General features: G+C 52.7%; 15 protein-coding genes across 15 annotated transcripts; 8 read left to right on the plus strand and 7 right to left on the minus strand.

Moving 5' to 3' along the window:
* Positions 1-825: 825 nt before the first annotated feature.
* M409DRAFT_69770 (uncharacterized protein) lies at positions 826-2,599 on the plus strand (the record flags this gene model as incomplete). Its single annotated transcript, XM_033818432.1, has 4 exons — positions 826-1,030; positions 1,085-1,225; positions 1,277-1,910; positions 1,966-2,599. The coding sequence occupies 4 exons, from the start codon at positions 826-828 to the stop codon at positions 2,597-2,599; spliced, it is 1,614 nt and encodes a 537-aa protein (XP_033662302.1).
* Positions 2,600-2,842: 243 nt separating this feature from the next.
* Positions 2,843-3,574, plus strand: M409DRAFT_28147 (uncharacterized protein; the record flags this gene model as incomplete). The annotated part of the gene is made up of 1 exon (XM_033808900.1): positions 2,843-3,574. One exon carries the CDS (start codon positions 2,843-2,845, stop codon positions 3,572-3,574), a length of 732 nt encoding a protein of 243 aa, XP_033662303.1.
* Positions 3,575-3,840: 266 nt separating this feature from the next.
* On the minus strand, positions 3,841-4,425 carry M409DRAFT_37537 (uncharacterized protein; the record flags this gene model as incomplete). Its single annotated transcript, XM_033810748.1, has 3 exons — positions 3,841-3,949; positions 4,009-4,130; positions 4,261-4,425. The coding sequence occupies 3 exons, from the start codon at positions 4,423-4,425 to the stop codon at positions 3,841-3,843; spliced, it is 396 nt and encodes a 131-aa protein (XP_033662304.1).
* Positions 4,426-4,679: 254 nt separating this feature from the next.
* On the minus strand, positions 4,680-6,626 carry M409DRAFT_69772 (uncharacterized protein; the record flags this gene model as incomplete). Its single annotated transcript, XM_033818433.1, has 1 exon — positions 4,680-6,626. The coding sequence occupies one exon, from the start codon at positions 6,624-6,626 to the stop codon at positions 4,680-4,682; it is 1,947 nt and encodes a 648-aa protein (XP_033662305.1).
* A 285-nt stretch (positions 6,627-6,911) lies between these two features.
* On the plus strand, positions 6,912-7,498 carry M409DRAFT_28149 (uncharacterized protein; the record flags this gene model as incomplete). Its single annotated transcript, XM_033808901.1, has 2 exons — positions 6,912-6,939; positions 6,996-7,498. 2 exons carry the CDS (start codon positions 6,912-6,914, stop codon positions 7,496-7,498), a joined length of 531 nt encoding a protein of 176 aa, XP_033662306.1.
* Positions 7,499-8,263: 765 nt separating this feature from the next.
* Positions 8,264-9,287, minus strand: M409DRAFT_28150 (uncharacterized protein; the record flags this gene model as incomplete). Its single annotated transcript, XM_033808902.1, has 2 exons — positions 8,264-9,070; positions 9,126-9,287. The coding sequence occupies 2 exons, from the start codon at positions 9,285-9,287 to the stop codon at positions 8,264-8,266; spliced, it is 969 nt and encodes a 322-aa protein (XP_033662307.1).
* A 208-nt stretch (positions 9,288-9,495) lies between these two features.
* On the minus strand, positions 9,496-10,170 carry M409DRAFT_69773 (uncharacterized protein; the record flags this gene model as incomplete). The annotated part of the gene is made up of 2 exons (XM_033818434.1): positions 9,496-9,992; positions 10,044-10,170. The coding sequence occupies 2 exons, from the start codon at positions 10,168-10,170 to the stop codon at positions 9,496-9,498; spliced, it is 624 nt and encodes a 207-aa protein (XP_033662308.1).
* Positions 10,171-10,747: 577 nt separating this feature from the next.
* Positions 10,748-13,222, plus strand: M409DRAFT_59126 (uncharacterized protein; the record flags this gene model as incomplete). The annotated part of the gene is made up of 1 exon (XM_033814102.1): positions 10,748-13,222. The coding sequence occupies one exon, from the start codon at positions 10,748-10,750 to the stop codon at positions 13,220-13,222; it is 2,475 nt and encodes an 824-aa protein (XP_033662309.1).
* Positions 13,223-13,566: 344 nt separating this feature from the next.
* M409DRAFT_28153 (uncharacterized protein) lies at positions 13,567-16,283 on the minus strand (the record flags this gene model as incomplete). Its single annotated transcript, XM_033808903.1, has 2 exons — positions 13,567-16,163; positions 16,211-16,283. 2 exons carry the CDS (start codon positions 16,281-16,283, stop codon positions 13,567-13,569), a joined length of 2,670 nt encoding a protein of 889 aa, XP_033662310.1.
* Positions 16,284-17,076: 793 nt separating this feature from the next.
* On the plus strand, positions 17,077-18,295 carry M409DRAFT_59128 (uncharacterized protein; the record flags this gene model as incomplete). The annotated part of the gene is made up of 4 exons (XM_033814103.1): positions 17,077-17,585; positions 17,635-17,705; positions 17,767-18,008; positions 18,068-18,295. The coding sequence occupies 4 exons, from the start codon at positions 17,077-17,079 to the stop codon at positions 18,293-18,295; spliced, it is 1,050 nt and encodes a 349-aa protein (XP_033662311.1).
* Positions 18,296-18,572: 277 nt separating this feature from the next.
* Positions 18,573-20,015, plus strand: M409DRAFT_59129 (glycoside hydrolase family 88 protein; the record flags this gene model as incomplete). The annotated part of the gene is made up of 1 exon (XM_033814104.1): positions 18,573-20,015. One exon carries the CDS (start codon positions 18,573-18,575, stop codon positions 20,013-20,015), a length of 1,443 nt encoding a protein of 480 aa, XP_033662312.1.
* A 1,395-nt stretch (positions 20,016-21,410) lies between these two features.
* Positions 21,411-22,466, minus strand: M409DRAFT_28155 (uncharacterized protein; the record flags this gene model as incomplete). Its single annotated transcript, XM_033808904.1, has 1 exon — positions 21,411-22,466. The coding sequence occupies one exon, from the start codon at positions 22,464-22,466 to the stop codon at positions 21,411-21,413; it is 1,056 nt and encodes a 351-aa protein (XP_033662313.1).
* A 1,050-nt stretch (positions 22,467-23,516) lies between these two features.
* On the plus strand, positions 23,517-24,008 carry M409DRAFT_28156 (uncharacterized protein; the record flags this gene model as incomplete). The annotated part of the gene is made up of 1 exon (XM_033808905.1): positions 23,517-24,008. The coding sequence occupies one exon, from the start codon at positions 23,517-23,519 to the stop codon at positions 24,006-24,008; it is 492 nt and encodes a 163-aa protein (XP_033662314.1).
* A 537-nt stretch (positions 24,009-24,545) lies between these two features.
* Positions 24,546-25,854, plus strand: M409DRAFT_28157 (uncharacterized protein; the record flags this gene model as incomplete). The annotated part of the gene is made up of 8 exons (XM_033808906.1): positions 24,546-24,608; positions 24,664-24,861; positions 24,915-25,152; positions 25,212-25,363; positions 25,415-25,467; positions 25,521-25,568; positions 25,619-25,729; positions 25,776-25,854. The coding sequence occupies 8 exons, from the start codon at positions 24,546-24,548 to the stop codon at positions 25,852-25,854; spliced, it is 942 nt and encodes a 313-aa protein (XP_033662315.1).
* Positions 25,855-26,086: 232 nt separating this feature from the next.
* M409DRAFT_59133 (uncharacterized protein) lies at positions 26,087-26,962 on the minus strand (the record flags this gene model as incomplete). The annotated part of the gene is made up of 1 exon (XM_033814105.1): positions 26,087-26,962. The coding sequence occupies one exon, from the start codon at positions 26,960-26,962 to the stop codon at positions 26,087-26,089; it is 876 nt and encodes a 291-aa protein (XP_033662316.1).
* Positions 26,963-27,734: the final 772 nt, after the last annotated feature.

A 27,734-nucleotide genomic window follows, 5' to 3' on the forward strand; every position in this document is an offset into this window, starting at 1 on the left:
TCACAACCATCAGATTGCACCACTCCTTCATGCTGCTCTTGACCGCACCGTCGACTTCCAAATGTTTGGGATAGAGGACACCTTCAGTACCCATGTGCCCCGATGGCCACAAAGGACATGAGACGACTGCAGTGCGAAATGAGTTACTGCAACAAGCCACACGTGCTCACATCCTCGAGGAGGAAGTATCTGAGGTCGTGCTGTTATAATTGGTGTCAAGGTGAGCCGTTGCGCCTTTGTTGGCGTACTTCCGGAGCTCTTGGCCGTGGAGTACAAGGCTGTTGTTTGTACGATTGAGGTCTGTACGACGCACATTTTGCTCGGCCCAATTCTGATGTTCGTGGAAGCGATGGATTGCGCCTCATTATGGGGCTAATGTATCTTCGGTCGACATGAATACCGCCAAGCTTCATTACCAGGCCGGCGGGACGGCGATGATGCGCTGATTTTGACCTTGCAGACATCTAGGCGACAGGCGGAATGACCAGTTTCTTTTGTTGGACCGGGCTGTCACGTGCATAGTAGGCTCCCCATGGGGGTTCTTTGGTTGACTTTGGTAGCTTTGCCGCGTCGCCAGTCACGGCATCTATATATCATCAATCTGCCCACACAAAGGTAATGCGGGGAGACACGAGAAGCCCTCATGGTCATGACGCTGGTCACGCGCCTGCATGAGCCCGATAGATTCGATCAGGCGGTGGCTGGCTGTATATCGTGATAGCGAAAGTGGGAGTAATTGCTGCAATTTACAATATCAAAATTTCTCGTCCGTAAATCCATCTTCATCTTTCACCACACAAGATCTATGCATTCAGTGAAGCGAATATGGCAGATCCAGAACAGCCAAAGTCGAACGCCATCGTGGCACCTATTGCCTACGTTGAAAATGTCGAAGTCCAAAGCGATGCCAGGAAGGCTGCCGAAGCCGAGAAGAGCATGACGCTTTGGCAGGCGCTGCAAGGCAACTGGAAGGCAGCGTTGTGGTCGGCGATCATCAGTCTGACTATCATCATGGAGGGTTACGATGTTGGTGAGTTGTCCGGTGTTGCTTCGAGGTATTCGGCGCACAGCTGACGATGCGCAGGTCTCATCTATCAGTTCTTCGCTTACCCGTCCTTCGCAAAGACCTTCGGAACGTGGCATGCAGCGTCCAACTCGTATCAAGTCTCCGGATCGTGGCAAGCAGCCCTCAGCAACGGCGCAAACGTCGGCATTGTCATCGGAGGTATGGCTTCTCTGTCAAGAATTGGGGGGAACTTGGCTCACCACCTCGCAGGCTTCCTGAACGGCTTTCTCTCACCCAAGTTCGGCTACAAGAGAGTCGTCCTCGGCTCCCTCTTCGTGATGAACTGGTTGATCTTCATCCCGTTCTTTGCCAGCTCTGCACAGGTTCTTTTAGTCGGCCAGATCCTATGCGGTTTGACCTGGGGTGTCTTCGCCACGACCGGGCCAGCCTATGCGTCTGAGGTCTGCCCTCAGATCCTGCGAGGATATCTCACTTGCTATGTCAATCTATGCTGGGCGATCGGTCAACTCGTTTCCGCTGGTGTCTTGTACGGAGCCTTGGATCTTCCAGATCGATGGAGCTACCGGCTGTGCTATGCCTTGCAATGGGTGTGGCCAGTCCCACTGCTCCTCGCCATTCTGTTCGCTCCCGAGTCTCCATGGTACCTGGTCCGTACGAATCGTGTCGACGATGCCTACAAGTCACTTGCAAAGCTGGGAACGACGGATCCGCAAGCGCAGCAACAGACGATCGCTCAGATCAACCACACTCTGAAGCTTGAACAAGAGATGGAGTCTGGCACCAGCTATCTTGACCTGTTCCGAGGTGTCGACCGCCGGAAGACCGAAATCGCATGTATGGCTTTCATGGGACAGGTTCTATCTGGCTCCACATTCGCATTTGGGTGAGTGAACATCCAGTAAGGAAATACCGACCAGGCTTGCTGACATGACGAACAGACCAACGTACTTCTTCCAACAGGCCGGCATCTCTACCACCAACTCATACCAGATTGCAGTCGGCGGCACCGCGTGTGGTTTCGTGGGAACCATCTTCTCCTGGTACTTGATCTCCAAGTTCGGAAGACGTACGCTCTACCTCGGCGGCCTCATCCTCGACTCCATCCTGCTGCTCACCATCGGCATCCTCGCATCGGCCTCTCAAGCATCTGGTTCCAAGTGGGCTCAAGCAACGCTCTGCATCCTCTGGCTGCTCGTCTATTCGGCGACTATCGGGCCAATCTGCTACACCATCATCTCGGAAACGTCTTCTCTCGGGCTGCGGGCGAAATCCGTCTGTCTGTCGCGAAACGTCTATAATATCACCCAGATCGTTGCAAACGTCATCGAGCCGTATCTCATCAATCCGACCGAAGGCGGCCTCAAGGGTCAGACGGCATATTTCTGGTTCGGCACGGCGTGTCTCGCGATCATGTGGACGTATTTCCGTCTGCCAGAATGCCGCGGCCGTACCTATGAAGAGCTCAACGTCATGTTCCACGAGAAAGTGCCAGCCAGAAAGTTTGCAAGTTGGGAAGGTGATGCGTATGACAATGAGTTGACGAGGAGGAAGGCGAAGTTGGATGAAATGTGAAAGGAGCGCTCACCTGGAAAAGATTAGCTAGACATTGATTAGATTCTAATCAAACTTGTGTTGCCAAGATCGATAACAGTAGCGCAAACCTTAAATGAAATTTACAGAAGTTCCGTCTCGAGATCGTCGAAGCTCTCTCTGCATCCCACGACTCGCACAACTCACGCAACTCTCACGCTCTTCGACCCCATCGACGCACAAATCTACCACCAAACCACACCAAATACATCTCCAACCGCCACCATGCCGAAATCCAAACGCGCCAAAGTAATCCACACCTCCGTCGTGCAAAAGAAGCCCTCCAAAGAAAAGTCCCTCTCCCTCTACACCGCCGTGCAATCCGCCGTCGACGAGCACGCCCACCTCTTCGTCTTCTCCGTCGAAAACATGCGCAACACCTACCTCAAAGACGTCCGGCAACACTTCTCGTCCGACTCGCGACTCTTCTTCGGGAAAACCAAAGTCATGGCGAAGGCGCTGGGGACCACGCCCGAGGACGAGCATGCGCCGGGATTGGGCAAGTTAAGCGGGTATTTGAAGGGGAGTGTTGGGCTGCTGTGTACGAACCGGGCGCCGCAGGAGGTGTTGGAGTTTTTTGAGGGGTTTGTGGAGGTGGACTTTGCGAGGGCGGGGGTTGCTGCTACGAGGACGATGACGGTGCCGGCGGGCGTGGTGTACAGCAGGGCTGGGGAGGTTCCGGTCGAGGATGATGTGCCGCTGCCGCATTCGCTGGAGGTGACGGTGAGGAAGTGGGGCATGCCGACGAGGTTGGAGAAGGGGAAGGTGATGCTCGATCAAGAGTATGTGATTTGTGAGGAGGGCAAGGAGATGAACAGTCACCAGACGGCGCTGCTGAAGCTGTTTGGGATCGCGTTGGCGGAGTTCAAGGTCGACATTCGGGCATACTGGAGTGCGGCTACGCAGGAGGTGACTGAGGTGTCGCAAGCAGATGCAGGAGCTATGGAGGAGGGTTGAACGTGTGAAAAGACGGGAAAATTGTACTTCTGTTGCTTTCGCACGACTTTGATGTGCTATGCACCCTTCTTACTTCGAGTACTCTAGCGAGGCGTTGGCGGTGTTAATGCAAAAAACCAGCTCATACAGCAATGAAGCAGTTTCTTTGGCCGGCTACGAAATGCAATGACCAATACACCTGAGTGACGCCCATTTCCGATCCTCGCCTGTGCTCAACCACTTCGCCCGCGTAAAAGTCTTCCTTTCCCATGTCATGCAGCGGTCGTTTACGACTCGGTCGAGATCTTGGCCTTGGGGTTGGTGACCTTGACGCCGAGCTGCTTGGCGCGTGCAACAATCTCTATCCGCTTTCTCGACGAGACGGCGTGTGCGATCCTAGAATGTCAAGTCAGCTCTCTGACCTTTTGTCTCAATTCCCCTCAGGGTGTGCTCACTCAGCGGCGTAGGTCTTGTTGTGCATGAGGAGAAGGTCCAACTCGCGGGTGTTGTTGACGAGGAAGGCCTTGTGGCCGGAAGGCATCATGTGGCGGGTCTTCTTGTTGCTGCCGTAGCCAATCTGTGTGAAAATTTCCATCAGCATTTATTCCCATCATAATCTTGCTCTTCTTGTCCATCTTCCTATCATCCTTTCCCATCTTCTCCCCCAATGCCCTCCTTCCACATCTTTCTCCCATTTTTCAACGCACCTTCGGCATGGCAGCAGTGCCGCGAAAGCGTCGTCGGACGGCATTGTCGATACCCTTGGGCTTCCTCCAGCTTGGGTCGACGCACTTGAAGCGGTCGGACTGGTGGCGGTTGAAGCGCGCGGTGCGCTTCTTGACGATGGTGACGTGCTTCTTTGCCTGGGCCATCTTCGAGGAACGTTAGTACTCGAGTGCGACGGTGCGATGAAATTCGGTGTGTACCTCGACTGCTGTGTGGGTGTGGTTAGTAGTCCTTGTCGTCGGCGTGCAGTGTCTTCGCTTGAAGCGGAGTTTGGCAATTTCGCTAGCGTGCGCTTCCACGCCAAGACTTCGGCGGAAAGGTCACGTGCGCTTGGAATGAAGAGATCGCGGGCTGTTCAACATTTCACATTACTTCGTATTTTGCAATAGCTAGTGCTCGCTCAAACGCTCATAATCGACCGACTCATGCTCATATCATGCTTCATGTCCTTCTGGGTAGGACGCATGTAGCCTGGACTCGCCGTCTTCAACAAAGGAGCTTGCTGCTGAGGCTTGCTCGCCCCGTCAACCGCCCCATCATCAGCACCGTCCAACTCGACATCTGTGTCAGACTCTGACACCACAGACTGAGAGGAAGATGTAATGAGCGAGGGTGTCGCGGTCGATACTTGCTCTACACCCAGCTGCTCCCAGTCTGCCTCTTCATCTGGCGGTAGTGCTATCGCAGCAGCTTCTTCGATGTCGTTTGTGGCAGGAATGGCCACATCCCCGTCATCCGTTGAGAAGGGCGGGCCAGGCTCGTCAATACGCTCATAGAAGAGCATAAAGACACCTCCCTGCTGCTCGACATCGTGTACCGACACCGGGGAGACGTCTTCATCGCTGAGCCGCCACCAGCCTTCCTTCACTGCACCATACACATCGTCGTCAGGCTCAATGGCATCGTCAGCAATTTCTACCCGTGGATGCTTTCGGTAGCAGATGTAATGCCCGTTTTCGTGTCGTCCGTAGTGTGTTACCGCCGCAGTAAGGCGGTACTGTGATGGATTGCGGCTGGCTCGAAGCATCCACGGTCGCAAGTCCAGGTCTAATGGATACTGAACGTGCGCATAATTCTTTCGCTGCATGCCTGTCATCTCATCGAAGACACTCCTGTTGACGTGAACAACAAGAGACTTCGGTGCGCGTCCGATGATGGCTTCTCTTGTCTTTGTGCTGCTGACGAATTGCTTCGCAGGTATCTGGCACTCCTGCTTGAGCGTCTTGTCGGAAAAATCGTCCTTCTCGAGTGCCTCTTCAATGGCTTTGAGTCGTTGTGCAATTTGTCCACGCAACTCAGGAGGCAACTCTAGCTGTCGTAACTTCTTCTGGGCATGGAGGAGGGTACAGCTGCGGCACTCTACACCTTCAATGTCCTCGCTTTCGGTGTATGCGTCAAGGCATTCCTCCAGATCGTAAACAAACTTGGTCCCCAGAGGTACTGTGAGGCAGTTGAAGGGTATCATCAAGTAGCCTTCGGAGAAACCACAACTGGTGCAGGCGACTCGCTGGGCAACGAGGCCTTCCAACGGGTTTCGAGGAAACATGTCCTTCTTCTCTGTCACCGCATCATGTTGATCCTCTGTGCTTGTCTCTTTGACCAGGGTCTCCAGCCCGTGCTTCTCCTCCTTCACACTCGCAGCCTTTGCTGCCTCCTTGTCCAACTCGTCCATGATCTTCGAAAAGTACTCCTGAGCGTCTTGCTGTTGCCAGCTGCTCATGTTCTTCAACTTCGCCGGCGTCCAGATATGTCTACCGTTGTTCGTAGGATCTCTCAGCTTCCCGATGAGCTCTTGCAACGATGAGTTGGTTGTGCTCCCACTCTGCGCGTCGGGCGGTTCTGACACACTCAGCCAATCTCTCAGGCTTCCCAACGAACTCAGTGCTTGCAGAACACTATTCTGGTAGCATGAGTTGTCCCAGTTGCCAAGTCCAGCAGGCGCATCGCTCGTAACCACGTGTGGTCCCTTGGATCCAGCCACACTTGTGCTCATCCTCCTCATAATGCTCCCCATGCCAATCGCATCGCCGCTCGGTAACTTCTGAAGTATCGCATTGCCTCCCAAGCCTAGCATCCTCCGCAGAGCATCGCTCTTGGCCGCATGCGTTTGCGAGATCATCCCGTTCGACTGTAGCTCTTGTCTTCGCGCGGCGTCCAGGAGTAATGGCGTCGGCAGGCAGTAGACCACAGCATTCCAGATGGCCTCGCGTGGCGACAGGATAGGGACGTCCAGATAGTTCAGCAAGTAGTGTAAGGCGTAGAGGAGTATGAATCCGTATGCCAGTCCTGTGGTGATCGTAGGTTTTGGGAAGTCCTGAAGGCTTTCAAGCTGGATGCGGCGATCCATGATGGGGTTGTGATTGATTCAACGAAAGCATCTGCGGCGGTAGAGATAGGTGACGGGTGAGAGTGAAGAGTTGGACAAAGTGGAGTGGCGGAAGAAGTGTGTAGAATGGAGCAGCAGCAGCAAGCAAGCACGAGGAGGAACGTTGGACCCTGGTCGGTGATCCAGGCTGGGTCTCGCGCGCGCGTCACCTTGGGGCCAATAAATTTCAAGTGAATGTCATCCGACCTCACGTCTTTTCGCTTCGCACGCACAGCACAATTCTTGTGCCGTGAACAGTCGCCGGCCATGAAGACGCCAAAAGTGAAGAAGAGAGGTTTGCTGCACTTCAAATCTGCACATGGTTTTCAGAATGCTCACCAAAAATCGCAGAGGTCTCAGTCCACTCTCGCGCAGCTCGTCGAGGCAAAGAGCCACCATCCAAGGACCTCTCCGTCAAGACACCCACCGAAGAATCCGACTACAAGCCATGGATGCACAGCGCTCAGAATGCCGGCATTTCGAAGAAGAAGAAGTCCAAGACACAGACCCACGCTCAGCGCATGAGACAGGAGAAAGCTCTGGAAAAGGCCGAGCAGATTGCCTCTAGGTTGGAGAAGAAGGTCGGCGATAGTAAGAAGAAGTCGAAGAAGGTCCAGGCTAGAGCGGCGGACTGGGAGGAGCTGAATGGGAAGCTGGGTCCGATGAAGGAGGAGAAGAAGGCTGTGAAGAAGACTGGCAAGGTCGGAGATGCTGGGCGGGCGATGGAGGATGTGGTTCTGCCCGATCTTGAGCAGCCATTGCCGATTCGAAATGTGGAGATGTCTGCGGCGGAGGATATGTCTGCTAAGAAGCAGATCCCGGAGACCACTGAGCTCGAGGACGAGGTGATATGAACTACTTCACGAGACATGACTTTATGACATGGCGAAGATGAAGTCGCGAGGGGCGGTCGAAGCAGGCGCAGTCTATACCCGGGGTGTTGGCACTGCAATCGTTAAAATGACTGTGCTGCGGCATCCTCCAGCCCAAGCTCTAACCCTCGCTCGAATCGGCGCACGAGTGAAAAGAACACTACCAATCAATACACCCTCAGACCATCAGGTGCAATGTTAGCGCGTGCAAGAGCCAACTCCGGGCTCGTCGTGGGTAGCTGGCACAGGTCATCGTTGTCACACTACGAGGAGCACGTCTTGAAATGCCAATGTTGGAATGGCAAGGGCAGGAGGAAATGGAGGAGGCAATACAGTGGCAAAGAATGATACTACACTGTGCAATGTGAATGTGTTGCAATTCAACTCCTTTCACCGGTCGAGCAGTCCAACGCTTCCACCCAAACGTCTTTCGAATCTCTCGCGGTCGGTTTCAATTAGGTCTGAGCTGATGCGAGTTGAGGGACAAGTCTGAGAAGGAGGGCATCGGGAGCGCGGGAGTGTGATGCAGGGCATGCTGTACCTACTGATTCAACTCGGCGCTCAAGGTGGACTGGTCGCTGGCTACGAAGAAATCACTTACGAGGACGTGGATTGGGGATGCTTTAGAAGTGACGCGGTGGGAGATGGTACTACAGTGACGAGCATAGCAAACGGGGCCTCGGTATCATTTATTGTGAGAACTTTGAGAGGCACAAAGGTAGTGTTTCCCAGAGTCTCTTGCTCTAGCTAAGGAAAGCAAGTATGATCCACCATAACAGCCGCATTGCTTCGATTGGGGTTCTGTGTCTGAGTATCTATCTTCGTCGCTATCTTCACCTCATATCTCCTAGGCTTGGCAAGCCTCTGGCGCTGAAGAAGCATGATCATCCGCTGTTCGGGAGACAGAGTAATCAGTCCAACGCATGGACCCAGAACGGCGTGAAGCTTCCCGGATTGATGGTACGCCTTTAGCAATTTGTGCGTGGCCATTGGCTCCCCGCAGACGTCGCAGTTCTGAGTGAAGACCTCCTTGATAGAATTGGCTGATATGGAAGCATGACGGTGCAGTCCTCCGGTGTAAACTTGTGTACAATTTGCTTCGAACTTGAGGCCCTGTGTCTCTGCGCTTTTGTTGAAAAGCTCAGTGGCAAATTCGGGCACACAGTCCACCACACGTCGCGTGATAGTTGATCCTTGGCCATCAATCAAGACGTTGGCGAAGGTGGTCCAGTACTCGAGCACCACGTCGCGGAGAACGCGATCTGTGTGAGTTGTGCCAGTAAACACCAGTCTGATAGCCTCGACAGGGCTTTCATGACGAATAGCACTCTGCGGTGCTGCTCGGGTGAAGTGTTTGACGGCCAGCTTCTTCATATCGGGGACATCATACTTAGCTGCCACGATGTAGACGGCGGCGTTGAGTTCGAGAGGGTTGGAGAATCCAGTGATCTTGTCGTGCGCATCTTCGTAGTCGAAGCGGTAGAAGTAGTCGATCATCAGCTTGACTGCGTTCGGATTGTTCTCGTGCAGCTCGATGCTGCGCTTGCTGGACTCCTGGCTTCCTGTCAGTCTCAAGTGATATGACGCCGTGTACTTCGAGTCAACCTACGCTGAACTGTCCCTCAAATAGCGTTTTGAAGTATTGCGAGTGACAGGCGAGAATGACCCGGTGGACCTGATAGGTGTCGCTGCCGCATTTGATCTCGAAGTCGGCGAGCGAAGAATCTTTGAGAAGACTCCCCGCGGAAGCCTTGAACTGGGTGCCTTCCATCGCAGCGACGATATCTCCGAATGCAGTGTGGGTGTTGCGAAAATTGAAACGGAATTTGACCAGATCGGAGAGATGTTCGAGTCCGGCCTTGGCGTCGTGACGAACTTGGAAGGAACGGCAAACGCCATGTGAAAGTCCTCTGCCTTGCCGACTATGAATGCACGCCAAAGAACGGCTCGGCATGTAAAGTCACAAGTCAAATTCCCCGTCAACCACTTTCACCAACCATCCTCTTCACCTTCTCCAACAACACTTTGCTCTCGCGGCCCAGCTTTCGCTGCCCATTCGGTCCCCCAGTCCTCGCCTTCGCCATGGCTCTCCTAAACCTCTCACGCTCCTCTGTCTTCCTCTGTCGCTCACCCTCCGCCTCCTCTCGAGCTTTCCGCCGCGCTTCGGCCTCTACTTTGCGCTTTTGACCTTCCTCGTGTTCCTTCTGGTATGGGATCGCCTTTGGCCTTCGCTTTCTCTGCCGGAACTCGCTCCTATCCTGCTGTTCCTGCTGCTCCGGTTCTTGGGCTTCCTTCTCGATTAGATTTTGGCGATCTGGATGTGGTCCTGCGCTGGGCTCCTCTCCTTCGTTTACGGCAAGCGAGGCTGGTTGTGGTAGTTCTTCGTCCTTTTCCGAGACTTGGCCCTGCTTCTTCAACTTCGCATATTCCTTCTTGATCTTCGCCTTGTCGATGAGGTTCTGCTTGATCTTCTGGTCTGCTTGACATTAGCCAGCGATTGAGAGCTATGTCGCGCAAATCCACCTACTCTTTCTCCTGTACGTGCCATCGGGCAGATTGTCTGGTCCTACCACAAATCCTCTCTTTTGCTTCTTCCTGTCCTTGCTCTCCTTCGCAGCCCCATCGTCGCGATCTCTCTTTCTCTTTTCGGACATGACGGCGGGGGTGGTGGCGAGTATGGAATTTTCTTCTGCAGATGGGATGCGTGAAGTCACGGTTCGAGGTGCATCAAATGTTCGGTAGCGCTAAATCAAAAGCCGATTAAGGCGCGTGCCGACCGCGGCGAGCGCGATAAGTGGATAAGGGACGGGAATGATGCCACAGCGTCAGATGACTCCAAGTCTCCCCTCGACTCGACCACGACTCTTTGTATGCGGAATCACCACTTTCACCTACAAACCCACGCTCACCGCCGTTGACTCCCCAGGAACCCGTCCCTAACCCGCCATAACGATCGCACGATCAGAAAAGAGCCATCTCGGTCCTTTGTCATCCAGCGAAGCCATTCGGGTGCTTGGGATCTGAAACAGGGCATTACTCATTGCCAACAACCTTACTTGCTTTCCCTGCCACCCACAAGCTGCGCAACAATATTACCAAACGATCGAAAGGAGGAGCGTACAGATATACCGCATACAACAGCTACAACCCACGTTCCAAGCTTCCCATATCGTCGGCTGCTGGTAACACTGGAGCGGAGCTCGGGGCCAAGCTGTTGGCTCCGGGCTGGAAATGGCAGTGAACAATGGATGTCCGGATCCTGGCTGCCAGAAGGCTTACGGACAATCAAACAGCAGCAATAATGGCGGCGAGGATGGACCCTCACTCTACAGGACCAGAACCGCGAGCCCCGAGAATGGTCGATCGAGCCCGACCATCTTCAACCCCTACTACACAGGGAGACCACGCACGCCCGCGAACGGGGCCAAGTCGAATACGATAGATCGGCAGGAAATTATTAGAAGAATCAAAAGTGGTGGCTCGCGGCCGACTTCGCCTGAGCTTGAGAAGAGCAATGCGATAGACCGTCAAGAGTTGATACGAAAGATCAAGAGCACAGAGTCGAGGCCTACGTCCCCTGAGCTTGATAGGCCATCGTCTAGTGGGACAAATAGAAAGAGAAGGTCACCTGTTCGGCGTATTCCCACTCCAGGGGCAGTAGAGGGAAGACCAAAGTCACCCGAGGTCCAGCAAGATAACCAGTCTATTGGCATGCAAATCGAGCGACCCAGATCTGCCCTCCATCGTGGAGACTTCAGAGAACGGGAACAGACGACATCATCGTTTGAACGCTTTGGAAACACCACAAGAGACGAATCTGCATCCATCCTATCCACTTCACCTGTAGCGCCGTGGCATCCACAGTTTCCGTCTGCTCTGAGACACGACTATCGCCAAACACAGCCTGCTTTGACGCAAAATGGCCTTCCAATACCCACTCGGCCTACAAGGGATCGTGCAGTATCCAATGCATCGCTTGCCGCCAGCTTCGTGTACAAACCCCCGACTAGCCCACTTGTGCAATCTTCGCGACCCGATACTCCTGAACCAGCCAAATCGCCCAGCCCTGACCGGTCGAGAAGACATACATTCTCGCCTCAGTCGTTCAAAAGATTTCAGTCGGCCCTCGAGTACCCGGCTTCCGCTCGTAATCACAGCAAGCCTGTCCCTCCGCTTCGATCCGAGAGGACATTTCCGTACCAGGCCCACCAGCCTCGCAGGTCGTTACACTCGACGCCATTTTCTAGTCTACCACATACGCCCTCACCAGATTCGCGACGTCCTTCACTTTTCGCAGAGTCGCCTCTTCATCATGCCCCAATGGTGGGATCTTACGAAGAATCTATTCTTCGCGGTCGTATGTCTACTATTCCGTCTCGGCCATTGAACTTCATGGCACAGATTGGTGTTCTTGGTAAGGGGAACTGCAAAGCGAATTTGAAGTGCCCGCCTCACGTCAGCGTACCATTCCCTGCGGTGTTCTACTCATACGGCTCCGGTACCAAGACACCGGCAAGTGATCAGCCAAGCCCATATGTTGGTCTCGTCGACCTCGAAAACAACCTACCTCACGTGGAAGAATCTAGGGAAAAGCGACGAGACAGGCCGCAAGGTACATTCAGCAATGAGGGTAGTCGCGCCAACTCACCCAGGGGTATGCGTGAGGATGGATCTACTTCGGATGCCCAGGCAAGGCGGCGCCGAAGACAGAAGACGAAGCGGCGATCTGGATCACCGAAGAGTCCACCGGGAGGCAGCTATCGCATACCTCAACAAGGCCAGCTCCAGATTGTCATCAAGAATCCGAACAAAACAGCAGTCAAGCTCTTCTTGGTACCATACGATCTGTCTGATATGGAGCCAGGCCAGAAAACCTTCATACGCCAGCGCAGCTACTCTGCAGGACCCATAATCGATATGCCGCTCTCTTCACGAAACAACCTAGGCACTGACCGTCCCGAAGCGTCGCTGTGTCCCACGGAAGACCTGCACGATCGGCCTATGCTACGCTATCTCATTCACCTGCACATCTGCTGCCCGTCGAAAGGTCGCTACTTCCTGTACAAGTCAGTCCGCGTGGTCTTTGCCAACAGGGTTCCCGACGGAAAAGAGAAGCTTCGCAATGAGATCCAACTACCAGAGCCCAGGTACAGTGCGTACAAATCCAGTCGAGATTCTCTCGCAGCAAATGCGAGTGTCTCGACCGGCAGCTGGACCAAGGACCCTTCGAGGCGGCGCAGCGCAGTCCTCGAGTCGAACATAGCACCCGACGATGTCCGATGGCCTCCAGCACCGCACAGCATGGCTCAATCGCTCCCTTCGCACGAGTACGCACCGGCGCGAAACGACGTCCCAACTACGCCGATGCCCACCCTACCACGCCACTTCACCACCCTCCCAGCGCTGGAGTCAAGACCGAGCAGTCGTCACGTCAGCGACATCAACAGCATGGACCTGGATGATTCGACCTCTCCCTCTGTACGCTCGCAGACGTCCAGCGACGGCGAGCAAAAGCTTGTGGTGCTGCCTTCTTCGAGGAATGGATTACAGGATCCTTTCGAGTTTCCGCGAGATCGCAGTCGACCGTCATCGAGGAACGAGAGTTTGCTGTCGAAGAGACTCCTGGATTTGGCGGTGCAGAATCAGAATCAGAACTACGGTAATACTTTTGGTTCGTTAAGGGGAGGCCGACATGATATGTCCTGAACGGCGACAATCTGATTTACATGCACTCAACGGCATGGTCACATGTATAGGCCATGCTATCCATCTACGTGATTTCACCATGGATGATGGATTTGAAATTCAGATCTTAACTCAAGGAATCTCGGATAGAGGGAACAACAAACAATAACCAAAAACAAATTTGAAGAAACATTCGAAGCATTTCATACGCTTGATCCTTGCTAACAAACGCAGAGAGTATCACATCCATCCAGCCCAGAAAAAGCCCCCTTTCCATCCAAGAACTCCAGACATGCAACAAGCGCCGACATCAGCAAGCACCATATCTCATCATCGACCTCGACGCCCTTCGATATCCTCAACATCTAGATCTTGTACACAATCCCACCCTCGAACATGATGAGATTCCCATCAGCCATTTGGGTAAGCGCTTGCCGCGCCTCCGCGTCCTCGAAACGACTCTCGCCACTCCTCAGTCTGGCGTTGACGGCGGCGATGAGGGGATCCACATCCGCGGCGTCGTTGGCGAACAGAGGGCCATCGATCAGTTGACCCAAAGCAGATCGGAAGGTCTGTAGACGGCCTGCTGAGACGGCCGCTGCCGTGCCGTTGGGTTGGTCTTCGTCGTCGTCGTCGTCATCTTCCTCCTCTTCTTGTTCTTGCGACTCGTCTTGCAGGAGCTGCGAGGCGGGTTGCGAGGATGCCATGCTGACTTGTGAGGAGACGCCGTTCGTGCCGTTGGTCTGGGTTGTTCGTTGAGTGCCACGTCTCGCTGGTGTTGACGAATACAAATCCTCGTCATCGTCGCCTGCGCCAGCCCCAGCTCCAGCGTCGCCATTGGGTGTGCTACCATTTGCCCTCGTGCTACGTCCAGGAGTTCTTGTTGATCTCCTGCCAGTACCAGGTCTATATGCGCCATCACCAGCATCAGCGTCGTCATCGCTATCGGATTCACTGTCGGTAGACATAGCATCTGGGTCAGGAGAGCGCCTCGCCCTCTTTCGCCTCCTCTTCTCATCTTCCACGACTTCCTTAAACAGTGCAAACCGCAGAATACCTTCCGCGATCTTCGCGTCCTTCTCTTCCACACGATTCGACAGCCGCGACTTGGCATGTGCCGATGCCAGACGAATCAAGGTCTCGAGCGTACGCGCGGTCATGGGTGAGGTCTTTCTTTGATTGCCCTCCAGTTCATCGTTTCGAAGTGCACTGTAAGCCGCGACGATATAGTCCGCCGCACCCTTGGTCAAGATGGGCTTTATCCTCGATTTGGCGTACTGGATGTACTTCTTAATGAACGGTATGCTGAGGACCTCGATCTTTCTTTGCGATCCACGACCGACTGTGATAGTCACACCAGCGTGTAGCATTGCGTTGAACTTCTCGTACACCTCGCTGGGTTTGTTTGCATCGCCTTCCTCTTCGATACCGACACCGAGAGTTTGATTCGCTTGTTCACGTACAGGAGCGCCTTCTTCAGTGCCCGGCTGGCGGTAGCGGTGCATTCGTAGGACGTGCTCAGACACTTGACGATCTCGAACATCCTCAATGTCGTCCGTGACAACAAAGAGCAGATCGAAACGCGAGAGGAGCGAGTCGGGTAGGGCAATGTTCTTGTGCGGGTCCTTGTGCGTGTCGTATTGGCCATAGATGGGGTTGGCAGCTGCAATGACTGAGCAACGTGCGTTCAGCGACGTGTGGATGCCAGCTTTTGCGATTGTGACTGTCTGCTGCTCCATCACTTCGTGAATGGCCACTCGATCGACATCAGACATCTTGTCGAACTCATCGATACAAACAACACCACGATCACCAAGAACCATGGCTCCTGCCTCCAGTCGTCGTTCGCCAGTCTCCTTGTCCGAGGTCACTGCTGCTGTAAGACCGACACCAGACGATCCACGACCAGTCGTCGCAATGGCCAATGGTGCGGTGTTCAGAACGAATCGCAAGAGTTGAGACTTGGCAGTGGATGGATCACCGACCATGAGAATGTTGATATCTCCACGAAGATGAGTGCCGTTGTCCAAATTCTTCTCCATACCACCAAGCAACATCAGGAGAATGGCCTTTTTAATATAGTCATGGCCGTAAATACTGGGAGCGAGTGATTGCGAGAGCAGGTCGAATACTCTGCGGCCTTTGGAGATCTTGTTGATGTTCCTGATATCGGTATCGGTGATGTTGGCTTGAGCAATGCCACCTCCCGATTTCGACGACAGCAGAATGACATTATTGGCCAGAATGAGAGTCTTAAAGGTCGAGCTGCCCTGCCCAGCATTGCGGTTGCCCAGAGAACGGTAGATGCCGACAAGTTGGATCCTGTCTCCAGGCTTCACTCTGTCAACCATATCGTCGTCCATAATGACATCGACACCACGAGGCAGCTGTCCAGCAGGCGCTCGCTCTGGCATTTCCTGGATCGAGATAGTCTGATGGTCTCTGTAGGTGCAGTATCCGTATTCTGTGACTAGAGGATTTCCCTCGCCATCGTCTTGCGGGTAGACACTCATACTCGCTGCGCCATTAGCTGTCATGGTCTGGTCTCTGTATTCGCGGAAGTGAAAAGTCGACTTCGTTTCGTTCCAGTGCACACTCTTGACCACCTTCGGTCGGACTAGCGAGCATTTTGTAACAATTCCCTCCAGCGAGACCATGTGGTTCAGGTATTGTGAGGACAGCGTTCTCGGATTGCAGGCATACTCGCCAAAGCTGCCAATGTATGCGCAGTAGTACATCTGCTCTTCATCCACCGCCTGCGTAGCTCGGTTCCTCAGAGTCTGTACAATATTGAACAAGGCGCGATCAAAGGCTTGGGACCAGTCAAAGGGCTGATTGAGAAGGCCATCGGACATTTCCCTGCTGTGATTGCGGATTTCGTCGATGCTCACGGTGAGCCGTCGCAGGCCGCGATTGAGCATGAGGAGGATTTCGGCCTGGTAGCTTCGTGCGCGAGGGTCCTCTGTATACTATCAGCGCCTGCAGTATGGCCTTCTTCTCTGTACATACGTGGATCAAGAAACTCCTCAGCGGCACGAATGCGATCCCTGACCGCCTCATCGCGGAGCTGGATGCCGTCCATTGCGGCGGCGATTCGAATTTATGATCGTCACTGTAGTTAGTATCCCGACCTTGTGCCTGGAAGTGGCGAGAATCGAAGTGAATGTTTGGTGTGGTGGTGTTGGTGGAGCAGAGATGGAGAGCTTGTTAGAAGCGGGCAGATTCAGACGCGCTGAGGAAACGACGACGCGCTCGACACGCGCCTTCCCAAGTGCCTGCATTAGCGTGCGGCCACTGCCTTAGATCACGTGCACGCGAACAACAACTTCACGCTTCGACAAATCCATTACAGCAATACGATCAATACCACGATTGACCCCTGTATATGTCTTCTCCGTCTATCAAGCTACGGTCAGACGAAAGGATGCCAGAATGCGGCGTCTCTGGGTTGGCCAAATTCAAATGTCTCTTCGACTACACTGAGGCTACGGGACAGATTTGAAAATTGTCTCTTTACCACTATGGAGTACTTCCGACAGTCAACATCTTCTAGAACAAAGAGTCACTTGAAAATGTACCGAGTAACACATGAACATACACTATTACGGGTTATTTGGAGTGAACGTGCTTGATTACCTGTTTGCCCCTGCAAGCCTTTCTTAAGCCGTTGTCTACTGAAAGCATATGGAAACATCTGATGAGACTAAGGAGGAGGAACATATGGAAGTTCGCACGGCGAGCCATATAACTCGGTATTTCTTCCTCTGCTGTCTTATCTTTTCAACACCTTCAAGCACAACTACACTTACTATCATACAGCAAGCTCTATAGAGCCAGTCAACCTCTACCAACCCTATACAGAAAGACGCTCTACTATGGCGTCTACACACCAACTTCGAACTACACACCTCATTGCCATCATATGCATACTCCTCTTCAGCACCGTATCAATCCTTTTGATACCCACAACTCGGCACACGTCCCCCGCATCCACACCTTTGTCGCCGTTGGAATTGACACACGTCTTGGAAAGCCGAAAGGATGATATCACTCAATCCAAAATCTCTACTCGCGCCCTTGACTCATACCAAGACTCGATCCAAAAGGGCCGAGACTTCCTCTGCGCTCTTGAACAGCCCAACAACGCCAATCCCTGCGCCGTTAAGCAGTCTAGCTGGACGTCTCAAGCCGATCTCCCGAGATACGGCTGGAACATCCGCGTGGACACAGGTATCTCTGGAACCTTTGGCTTAGAAGCAGCATTTGCGGCGCTAGGAATTTCTTCTACTCCCTCAGAGTGGAGGACCGTCAACATAGGCCACAACACGGAAACAAGGGAAGGCAATACCATATACCCCGCCACATTTGCGCATTTTCTCACGCTGTAAGTACATCTTGATTTGGGATCGAGATTGCTAATGGCTTTGAACAAGATTCCACGGCAGCACTCGCACCATGGTTGCCAAGATGAGCTATGGTCCGGCATACAAAGCAGAAAAGATGAGTGAGTCCAGAGAGACTCTTGCCTGCCGCTCATAGGATCGTCGTCCCTGACAAGTAAACAGGAATTCCCATCGGAGGGAACAGGAAGCTGCCTCCTTTGCAGAGGTGGAGCGATCTCATTTGGCTGGCCTGGCAGAGAGTCACCAGTCTTCCCAATGGGTTGTCTGACCAGCGTCTACTCGACATGAGAGCGGGTCTGGAGCACGTGTTTCGCTACCAGGTCTCTAACCAAGACACCAAGGACACGGTCCTGCGAGCGCATGGGAGAGGAACGATTTCGAATCCGAACGAAATGCCACCGGTCGTAAGTTGCTAAGCTGTCCTTTCTACAATACCTCGCGATGTCACTAACCACATTCGCAGTGGCCAGGATGGGCGTTCACGCCGAGTTCGGACAACGACGCTTTCAAGAGCATTCTGAACTCGCCGAACGCATATGGTGTTGTCTATCTATTGGCTTCGCACAAGGGCAACGACCAGTTCAAGGTCCGAACGATCGATCGCATCAATGCCTTTAATTGTCCCTTCAGCTTACCGGGACGGCCTACTGAGGCGCGATTGTGTCTATACTTGCATATCGCTCCAGTTTGAAATGGGTTGAAAATAGCAAAACCAATGACAAGTCTCAAAGAGGCATGATTTCCCGATGCAGAATATACATTTCCATGCAGTGCAGTGAGTGTTCTGATCACTCGCCCAGAAAGTGGAGCCGGGTAGGATCTACAGGCCAAGCAATGCTACAAGACCATTTGCGTGCGGAGTAACAGGCTAAATGCAACCTTACATCTTATTACTGATCACTCATATAGATACTTCATGGGACGGAAGTATCACATCTTCTCAGCTCGGACGATCCATGAAAATTGACATGTCTATTCGCGGCTGCACCCTGGCATGTTTAATACTGACATGTTCGGCTTTCCAGGACCCTAGAATTCGAGGCCTGTACGATGAGAACATTGAAGCACGCATCTGGAGAACTATCCTGACCGGGGCGCCTCGAATAGGTGATGTAGGTTGGCCGCAATACACACAAGGAGCCCACAACAACACTCCATCCTCCAACTCCGAGCCAGGGACCTATGTCGACACTGATGCTGAGGGATGGACGGCGGGTTTTTTCCCTGACAGTCTCTGGCAATTGTACCATCGCAAGACAACCCTTGTTTCCCATAGAAGGCCGTACGAGAATGAGCCCGATCTCGACCAATGGCTCTCGCAAACCCAGGCCTGGACCGATCCTCTCATCACCAATGTCAATCTTACCAATACACACGACATAGGCTTTCTCGCCAAGCCTTTCGAGTCGGCGCTCAACTACAACAACGAGACCAAGTATCTTCCTGTCCTGGGACGAATGAGTCTCAACCTGGCATCTCGTTATGTCCCAGCTCCAGGCGTCATCCGCTCTTGGAATACAAACAACGACTCTTTCAGCCAACGTGGCTCGCACGAAGATTCTGTGCTGGTGATTATCGACAATATGATGAATCTTGCCCTCCTAGCTCGCTCGGCATCCACGTATACCCACAATGAGACCCTCCTGGAGATCGCGGTATTCCATGCCAATAGGACTAGAGACCACCATATTCGCCCCGATGGCTCATCATTCCACGTCTGTGACTACAGTGGGACTACCGGCGAGTTGTACCTTTGTCGTACAGCTCAAGGTCTTGCCGACAACTCAACCTGGGCGAGAGGTCAGGCATGGGCGATTTACGGCTTTGCTGAGATTTACTCTTTCACGGGTGACGAGTCGTACCTGCAAACATCGATTCAAGCGGCAGACTGGTTTCTGGAACATCTGCCACAAGATGGTGTCCCTTTCTGGGATTTCGACGCTCCGTATCTGCGGAATGTGACTCCGAGGGACAGTTCTGCGGCTACAATAGCGGCGAGTGGGTTGTTGCTTCTGCAAGAGCAAATCGACAATAAAGCTGGCAGTGGTGGTGGATGGCATGGGCAAGGCCATTGGAATGGTGGGCGCGGAAGGAGAGACTATCGTGCAGCTGCTGTTAAGCTGCTTCAGGATGTTCTGGACCTCAGCCTTGCTGGCAAGATAACGTACTCATCGATTGGTCCCGCGAACCCGAACTCAACGCTAGGAGCTGTGACCGACGTTTCGACCCCTGCGAATACAGCTCTTTCGAGAGGGTTTGAGTCCATCTTGATGCATGCCACTGCGAACAACAATCCGAATGCTGGTGATGGGCGAAGTTACGACACGGGGTTGGTGTATGGAGACTTTTATCTCATTGAAGCCGGCAATAGATTGCTAGAGCATGGCAGTAGCAACCACTGGTCGAAGTGAAGAGTTGAAGGTGTCGAAGGTCGGAAGACGAGCCTTTCTTTGTTGCATATAGGGGAGATAGGGCTTCGAGCCTTCTTAGCTACTCTGCAATCGATCCTCTACATTCCTGTTCGGGCAGAAGCCTTGCCGATAGCTATCGTATGCGGATTCAATTTAGGCATAAGATACGACGGACCATGCTGCTCAGCTGTCCCACTAATGGGCTGACGAAGACAATCCGTTCCAATCTCTTATCCTTTCTTCTTCGTACTTCTTTAGACCACACTTGCTAATCTGACAGAGCTTCGCAATCAAAAAATCATCAAAGGTTACAACACTATTCTTGCAGACCAACGCAGGACTTGAATACCCACGACAATGCGCTCTATAGAAACCCCTGTCTACGGCATCTTCAAATACGGCTACCCAACCGCGTAACCACCATTAGAAAGATCTCTCTACACCTTGCCCGAACTAAACTCCATCGTCGAAGAAACACAACTCCTTCATGACTTCCGCTCCTCCACCTCCATCACCAAAGGACCCGCCGGCCTCGACACCCAAGGTTTCACCTGCGTCGAACATCAATCTGACTTGGACGGAGAGGACTGGTTTGACCACGAGAAGCTCGAGAAGGTGCATATCCCAGAGGTTATGGAGCTAGTGAAGAAGACTACGGGTGCCAGTAAAGTTGCTATCGATGGGCTTACGTTGAGGAAGACCGTGGCGAGCAAGCAGGATCAGAAGAAGAACCACTATGGCAAGAAGGGAGATGAGCATGAGAAGAGGGTTAAACAGACGCCGAGAGATAGTTTAAGGAGTATGATAACCGAGCTTGTCCAATTGACCTACATTGCTTGCTAACGTACGAATGTAGTGCCGACGCGGGAGAGCGCTGCTGGAACGGAGCCTGCTCGTACTTTGCACGTCGACTACAGTCTTAACGGGCTTCGAACGACCGCTCGCTACAGCCGAACGGATATTGCTGCAATGGCCAAGCCAAGCATTGAAGCCGGAGAGGCTGGCAAGAAGTCTCGTTACGGGGCTTATGGAGTTTGGGTAAGTCTTGTTCAAACCCGCAATCGAGTCGCCGTTCACTGAAGATGTAGCGCCCGCTGGACACGGCCAAGCGGGATCCTCTAGCCATGCTGGACGCTCGCAGCATTGAATCGTCAGATCTGCTTCCAGTTGAAACGCGCGTGATGAGTGGTGTCCACGAGGATGGAGAGGTTTTGCGAGAGACCATTGTCCCAGCACCACCAAAGGACCCTGAGTCTCATCGCTGGTATTGGATGCCGGAGCAGAAACCGAACGAAGTGGTCGTCATCAAGTTCGCTGATACCGCGGCGAGCATCAACTGTCGAGTGTTGGCATTCTGGGATTGATCGACGTCTTTGACCGATTGGCAGAGGCTTCTCAGAGTGGCAAAATCTTGAAGTTGATCCGTGGGTAGTGAAGCCTTAACTTGGCGTTGTCGCCTGGCACATCGACTTCGATGACCACTTCGTCTTTCGCGAGCCCGACCAATATTCCTTCGTCTTTGTGCGTGAAGCCAAAGTCCACAAGGGCAACAATGATTCTCTGCCCCTGTTTGAGCCCCAGGATATCGGACTCGTCAACGCCTGGACTTTCAGCCTCCGTGAGATCGCTCGCCAGTATTCTTCTCACAATGTCGTTCTCGGCTTCCTCTCCTTCATCCAGCGCTCCGGCCCCCTGATTCGCATTCCCCGCGTCGTCTGTCGCCCGTCTAAATCTCTCCACCCAAGCATGCACATGAGGAAACTCCTCTCTACTCAGCACCTTTCTCATATCCGCCGTGGACTCATGCCCCTTCTCATCATTCATATCCCCAGCCATATTAATCGCCCAATCACACTGCCACCCCGCATGAATATCACTCAAACTCGGCCCCTCTGTCCCTAAGATCCACTCCCTCCCATCCGCAAAGAACTTCTCCACAATCCCAAACCACAACCTCAACTGACTCAAACTCCACGCTCGATTCTCTCGCAGCGCCTCCTTATTGAACTGACCCCCAGACCCATCGGATCGATCCTTCATCCACACTTCATTCTGCATGAAAGGCGCCGTCTCCGGGATACATCCAGCCGTCCTCCAAAATGGCCCCCCATCAATCACGAATTCCTCCAACATCGCCTCAAACCCAGCATCGAAGGAGCTTTGCGCGCCTAATCGCTTCTCCGGGAAGAACTTCTCGAGTTTCGGCAGCATGATTCTCGTATCGATGTAAATGTCCCGTCCTATGGCCATGACGGGGATGCGACGGTAATTGATTCCAAGTTTCTCTTGCAGGATTGGACGTGGCATGTTGGGCGGCACCCGGATTTGGGAGTAAAGGAGCGAACGCAGGTTGAAGTAGCGGACCATGCGGCGGCCGAAGACTGATTCGGGGAAGTTAAAGAGGATGATTTCACCGGGTTGGTTGTTTGGGAGGGGATGTTTTGGAGGCATGATTGCAGTGATGATGATGAGGGTGAATGTCTTGTTTCGTTTTGATAATGAAGGCAGTCGGCGACGATAGTCGTTTCTCGTCGAGGTGCTTGAAGTACGGCTGTGTCGTTTTTTCTTCGAAGACGATTTTCGGGCGAGTCAACTTGTTGTCGGCCGTGAACAGACTTGCGTGGAAAGTGATGTCCTAGACAGCCCCACACATGATATCAATGGCAAAGAGCTAGGTGGGGTGGCGTGGAGAGCAAGGTGCTCTTGCCGAGGCTGATTTTCTTTCGACTCTCCAGAATCATGTCAAGCATTTCGCCAATAACGAGGCTTTTCAGATCGATCCGGAAACATGGAGCGACACTGTGAGTGAATGAAAGTGCCTTCCACAAGAGGCTAGAATTTCCCGATTGGGAAAGGCTCTGTGCCATCCTTCTCGTCTTCACGATTATCTTGCGACCGTCGATGAATGACGGTTAGAAACAGCTAAATAGTTATTTAGTTCATGATTGTCGATGTGGTGAGACGGAAGTCAGATAGATATGCGCGGCTATCAGCCTTGTCGGGTCGACCGGATAGGCATGGTAGGTACACTGCTCCTGTCCTTCTGAGGCGAGTAAGAACGACGAGCTTCCCGTGGTTCTCTCAGCCCTGGGCAGTGCCGATTCGTTGCACGCCGCGGGAGCACTCAAGTTGAAATAATTCGCTGTCTCGCCGGTGTCCGCGCGCACCGGGAGCCTCTATGAGTTTGCGGCAAGGAACGGTCAAGATTACCGCATCGAGCTCAACGATGAGCTTAAGATTCCTCGTGCCTGAGACTGGCCAAGCTAGCCCCAGTTGGGCAATCAGTATACTCGCCCCAATGTCTCCGGTGGCCGTGTATGGAGACGCATGGTGGACCGTGGGCAAAGTTGATGTTCGTGTTGGAGCGGCTTCACGAGGCTGTATAAATATTGGCCGTCCATCACAGCATAGAGTCGTCAAGTCCCAGCAATTGGCATCCAGTCGACTTCTTCAAATCCTACGCATTTGATCAGATCACCAAACAACCGAAGTCAACTGAACATGTCCCAAACCACCGACCATGATCCTGCAGCACCCTGCAGCGTCGACGTCGGCATTGACATACCCTCTGTCGCTCTAATGAATCAAACTCTCGACTTCTACATCAACGGCATCGGATTCGAAGATCTCGGGCACATCGACATCGATCTCGCACATCTCAACATCGGTCCTGTCAAAGTCCAAGCACTTCGCTTCGGAAACTCGAGTTTCAAGTTAAAGCATGACATGAGAGTCGACAGGCCAGATGCGCCTAGAGCTGAGGTGCCAAACTTGACACATTATGCAACGATCCGAGTGAAGGATATTCAGAGGACTACTGCGAGGCTACAAGCTCTCGAGCCGAAGCCATTGATGTTGATTCCGCCGGGTGAGGCGAGCACGAAGCAGGGCGCGAAGGTGAAGTTTGCGTTCTTTGTAGATCCCGTCGGTACGCAAATTGAGATTGTGGAGGGCAGGCCTTGGGTTGGAACGAAGAATGATGATGTGGTATAGAAGACAATCTGCGGGCGCACGGCCAACAAGTTGAAAGCGTCATAAGGTAAAAGATAAGTCGGACAGATCAACAGTGTGACATTTATTTTCGGCAAAGTGGCGTGTACCTTTAAGTCTCTCAAGATTCTCTTCGCAAGACGATTTCCATGTTGTGCATGTGATCGAAACGTCCGTGCGTGCTTCTCATATAGGGCTGTCTCCGTAATTGCGTGCTTTGTTGTGCGCGTTGTACCTGATACACCAAGCTGAGCAAAACTGCGTACGAAAGTACATGTAATCGTCGCATATCCGCGAAATCCTCCTTCAATCCCGATTAGGCTGTCATCGTTTAGACAAGTCTGTCACTAAGACTTGAGCGAAGGGCGTATGCATGCACTTATTAAACCAAAAATTTGAACGATCTTAGGGCTAGCTCCCAGCTTGCGACAGACTCCCTGGCCTGTTGACGCAAGCTGCTCCTCCCTCGAGCCTATACAAGTAAGCTTAGCTGCTCACACATGAATCCTGAGTTGACTCTCACACTCCTTCCATACGACAATGGAGACGGTACTGAGACAAATTCGTGAAGAAACTACGACATGGGGCAAGGGAGATGATGTGGTAAGGTCTCGAATCGTGACTATGTTAGAAGTTCTACTGACATTTGGGGGGCCAGAAATGGAGAGCAAGATACAAGTCATTGTATGACGATTTCCCGACGGACGTCAAGGTCGTTCGTGATATTTCATACGGACCTCACGAACGGAACATCTTGGACGTCTACGTGCCAAAGGAAAGCAGCCCACAGAAGCCCGTCGTTGTCTATGTCCACGGTGGAGGCTTCTTCTCAGGTGATAAGGCGTGGAGTGACAAGGTACGGGGCGCGATAACGAGAAGTGCAGTACAAGATCGCTCACGATCCAACAGAATTACGCCAACGTAGGATGTTACTATGCCAAACAAGGTATTGTGACAGTCGTAATCAGTCACCGGCTGGTGCCACATGTACAGTATCCAGGCGGCGGTGAAGATATTCGAGCTGCTCGAGAATGGATCTTCAACAACATAGCTTCAGAGGAGTATGGGAATGGATCACCAGAGAAGGTCGTCCTTTTGGGCCACTCCTCAGGAGGTGCACATATTGCTACCGATCTATATTCCGCTGGTGAGCTACACATTGCGTAGATGGCCATGGAACCGTGTATGCTGATTTATTATCGTCAGGCGATCCATCTCTGCCAGCTAAAGAGCCTCTTCATCCACCTGTCGCGGGCGTCATATACATTAGCGTGCCTTTTTGGTTCGACCCGAAGAATCCAACAAGAATGCAGATGTTGCGAGACTACTTCGGATCAGACGCGAACGATGTTTGGCAGGTGAGGGTATAGCTCCATTCAAGTTATGCCCATTATTAACATGATTCTCAGCCTAAGACGGCATTGGGTCTGTTCCGACAACTCCCTAAGAATTCCCCTGTGCTGTAGGTGACAAGGGGTTGACTTTCTCCCAGAATTCGATATTGACATCGAACAGCGATTCGACGAAATTGCCAACGTATGTGGGAATCGTTGAATGGGAAATGTAAGTCGAAGGGATCCCTCTCAGACGTCTCCAGCCTGACAAGCACACAGCAAGCCAACCGCGGATGGAAACATCTGGTTTCTCGATGCGTACAGGGCGAAGAGCAAGCCTGCTGGCACCCTTCCAACGTTCCATGTTCTGAAAGGACATAATCACATCAGGTGAGGGCTCTATAGGGTACAGAGTGACCCTTGCTAACTTTTGCAGTAATATGTTGTCGATCGGAACGTCGGATACGGCGCAGGCTGAACATTTGTTGGAATTCATTCGTGCTTGTGTGGGTTAGGATCGTTTCGGTATGTCTTGTGAATAGAAAGGACAGTAGTTTTTGTTATTTTGATAGTCTACTATACAGCAGATCCAACATGCAACTTTCTAACCCAGCCGATCAATCTCGTCATAGCATAGCCTCCTAACACCGGTGCTCAATGCGCTGGAAGGAACGTGTCGCAGCTAATGATACATTTCGTCGTGGCAATCGTGTTTCTCGTCTCCCTATTTCTCAGATCATCTCATATTCAAGCCTTGACGTAAGCGTTCACAGCCGACATGTAGCTGGAAATGGTGCAGAAGTCAGGGATGGTCTGTCCGTTGTTGGCGGTGGTGTCGGAGTAAGCGCTCTGTGCAGTACGCTCAACGACGTAGACATCGTTGATTGCACTCTGGGGGTCGGTAGCGCCAGCGATGCTGGACGCTGGGCAGCTGTGTGGGGTAGAGGCATCGGCAGCCTTGCTGAAGGTGGCAATGGTGCTTTGAGCGTTGGTGAAAGCGGTCTTGGCCTCACTGCTTGCTGGCTGGCCAGCTGCGATATTGTTCAGGGCGGAGATGAGAGCCTCGAGAGCGACCTCGGTGGCAGTCCAGGTCTGTCCGAGCTTGTTGGCATCGTAGCCCTCTGCGTTCACCGAAGCGGCGACGGCCTTGTTCGAGGCGCCGTTCTGGGATGTGCCAAGGATGGTGAAGATGTAGTTCTTCGTGGAGAAGAATGTTCCGTAAGCAGTGCAGTAGTCATTGTTGATGGTATCTTGAGAAGACGCAGTGTTCTGGAGGTCCAGAGAAAGCTGGGCAAGGTTGTTCTGGGTAGTGTTGAGTGCAGTGATGGCTCCCTCGGCTGTGGTGATCTCGCCTTGGTAGATCAGGGGAGGACAGCTGCCAGTCGTGACAGATGTCTCGATCCCAGTGAATTGTGACTGAGCGGTGTTGAAGTCGTTCTCGGCATTTCCCTGATTTGTCTGCACGATGTCATTGGTGAGGTAGACAATCGTGTTCTCAAGGTTGACGATCGCCTGCTGGGTAGCTGGTGGTGCAGGAAGAGTCGCCTGCCTCTTCACAGCTGGTGCTGCGTGGGAGACACCAAGAAGGGCCAGCGCTGACAGTGCAACAGAAGTGTACTGCATGTTGTGTGTATGTAGATGGTGTCAAACGATGGTGGTAGAGAGTATCGTAGTCGCTTGGGATTGTCGAGGTATTAAGGTATTTTATGATGGGGATGTTCATGCAGCAAGGACTGTGCTGCCGATCTCTTATATCCCTTGTCCTTGGTAGTCATGATCGTCATGCCTTTGAATGGCATTCGAAGACCTCGTGTCAGCCATGACCTCCTAACACAAAACTGAAGAGCTTGGAGCCAACCAGTAACCGATTCTGCGAATGACGCAGTGTGAACCATTCCATAAAGCGAGTAGAAAATAAACTAAGAACCAAGCTGCCTCGTGCAAAGGTAGGGTTGTAGCATCGTAGTGTCGAAAATAGTATACACAGACCGTAATGTCACTTGAGAAAATATCCGACGAGCTCCGTTTCGTCAGTCAGTATCATCTGCTCCTGCTGCACAGCCTGACGGGAGACGCCGAAGTCAAGCAGTCGTTGGATTGAGAAGCATCAGCCTCCAGCTGCATCACCAGTTTGCCACCCGTCCATCCGTATCGTAGAGGCGTGAAGCTGACGCAGGAACGCTGCAGAGGATTCCAGCCCCGCGTTTACAAAACATGCAGACCAGGTCGACCAGCTGACGTCGTGAGATGGAGTGGTATAGCTTCGTATCGGAACAACGTACATACTGATTCCTTCGCGTCACACTGGCCGCAATTCTTAGAGCTTCTGATTTGGGCCAAGCGGATCCTCCTTTCGTGTTCCGGGGGGTGATCGCAACATATATAGCAGCTTGGG

Source organism: Zasmidium cellare (genome assembly GCF_010093935.1).
Source record: "Zasmidium cellare ATCC 36951 unplaced genomic scaffold M409scaffold_41, whole genome shotgun sequence".
Lineage (NCBI taxonomy): Eukaryota > Fungi > Ascomycota > Dothideomycetes > Mycosphaerellales > Mycosphaerellaceae > Zasmidium > Zasmidium cellare.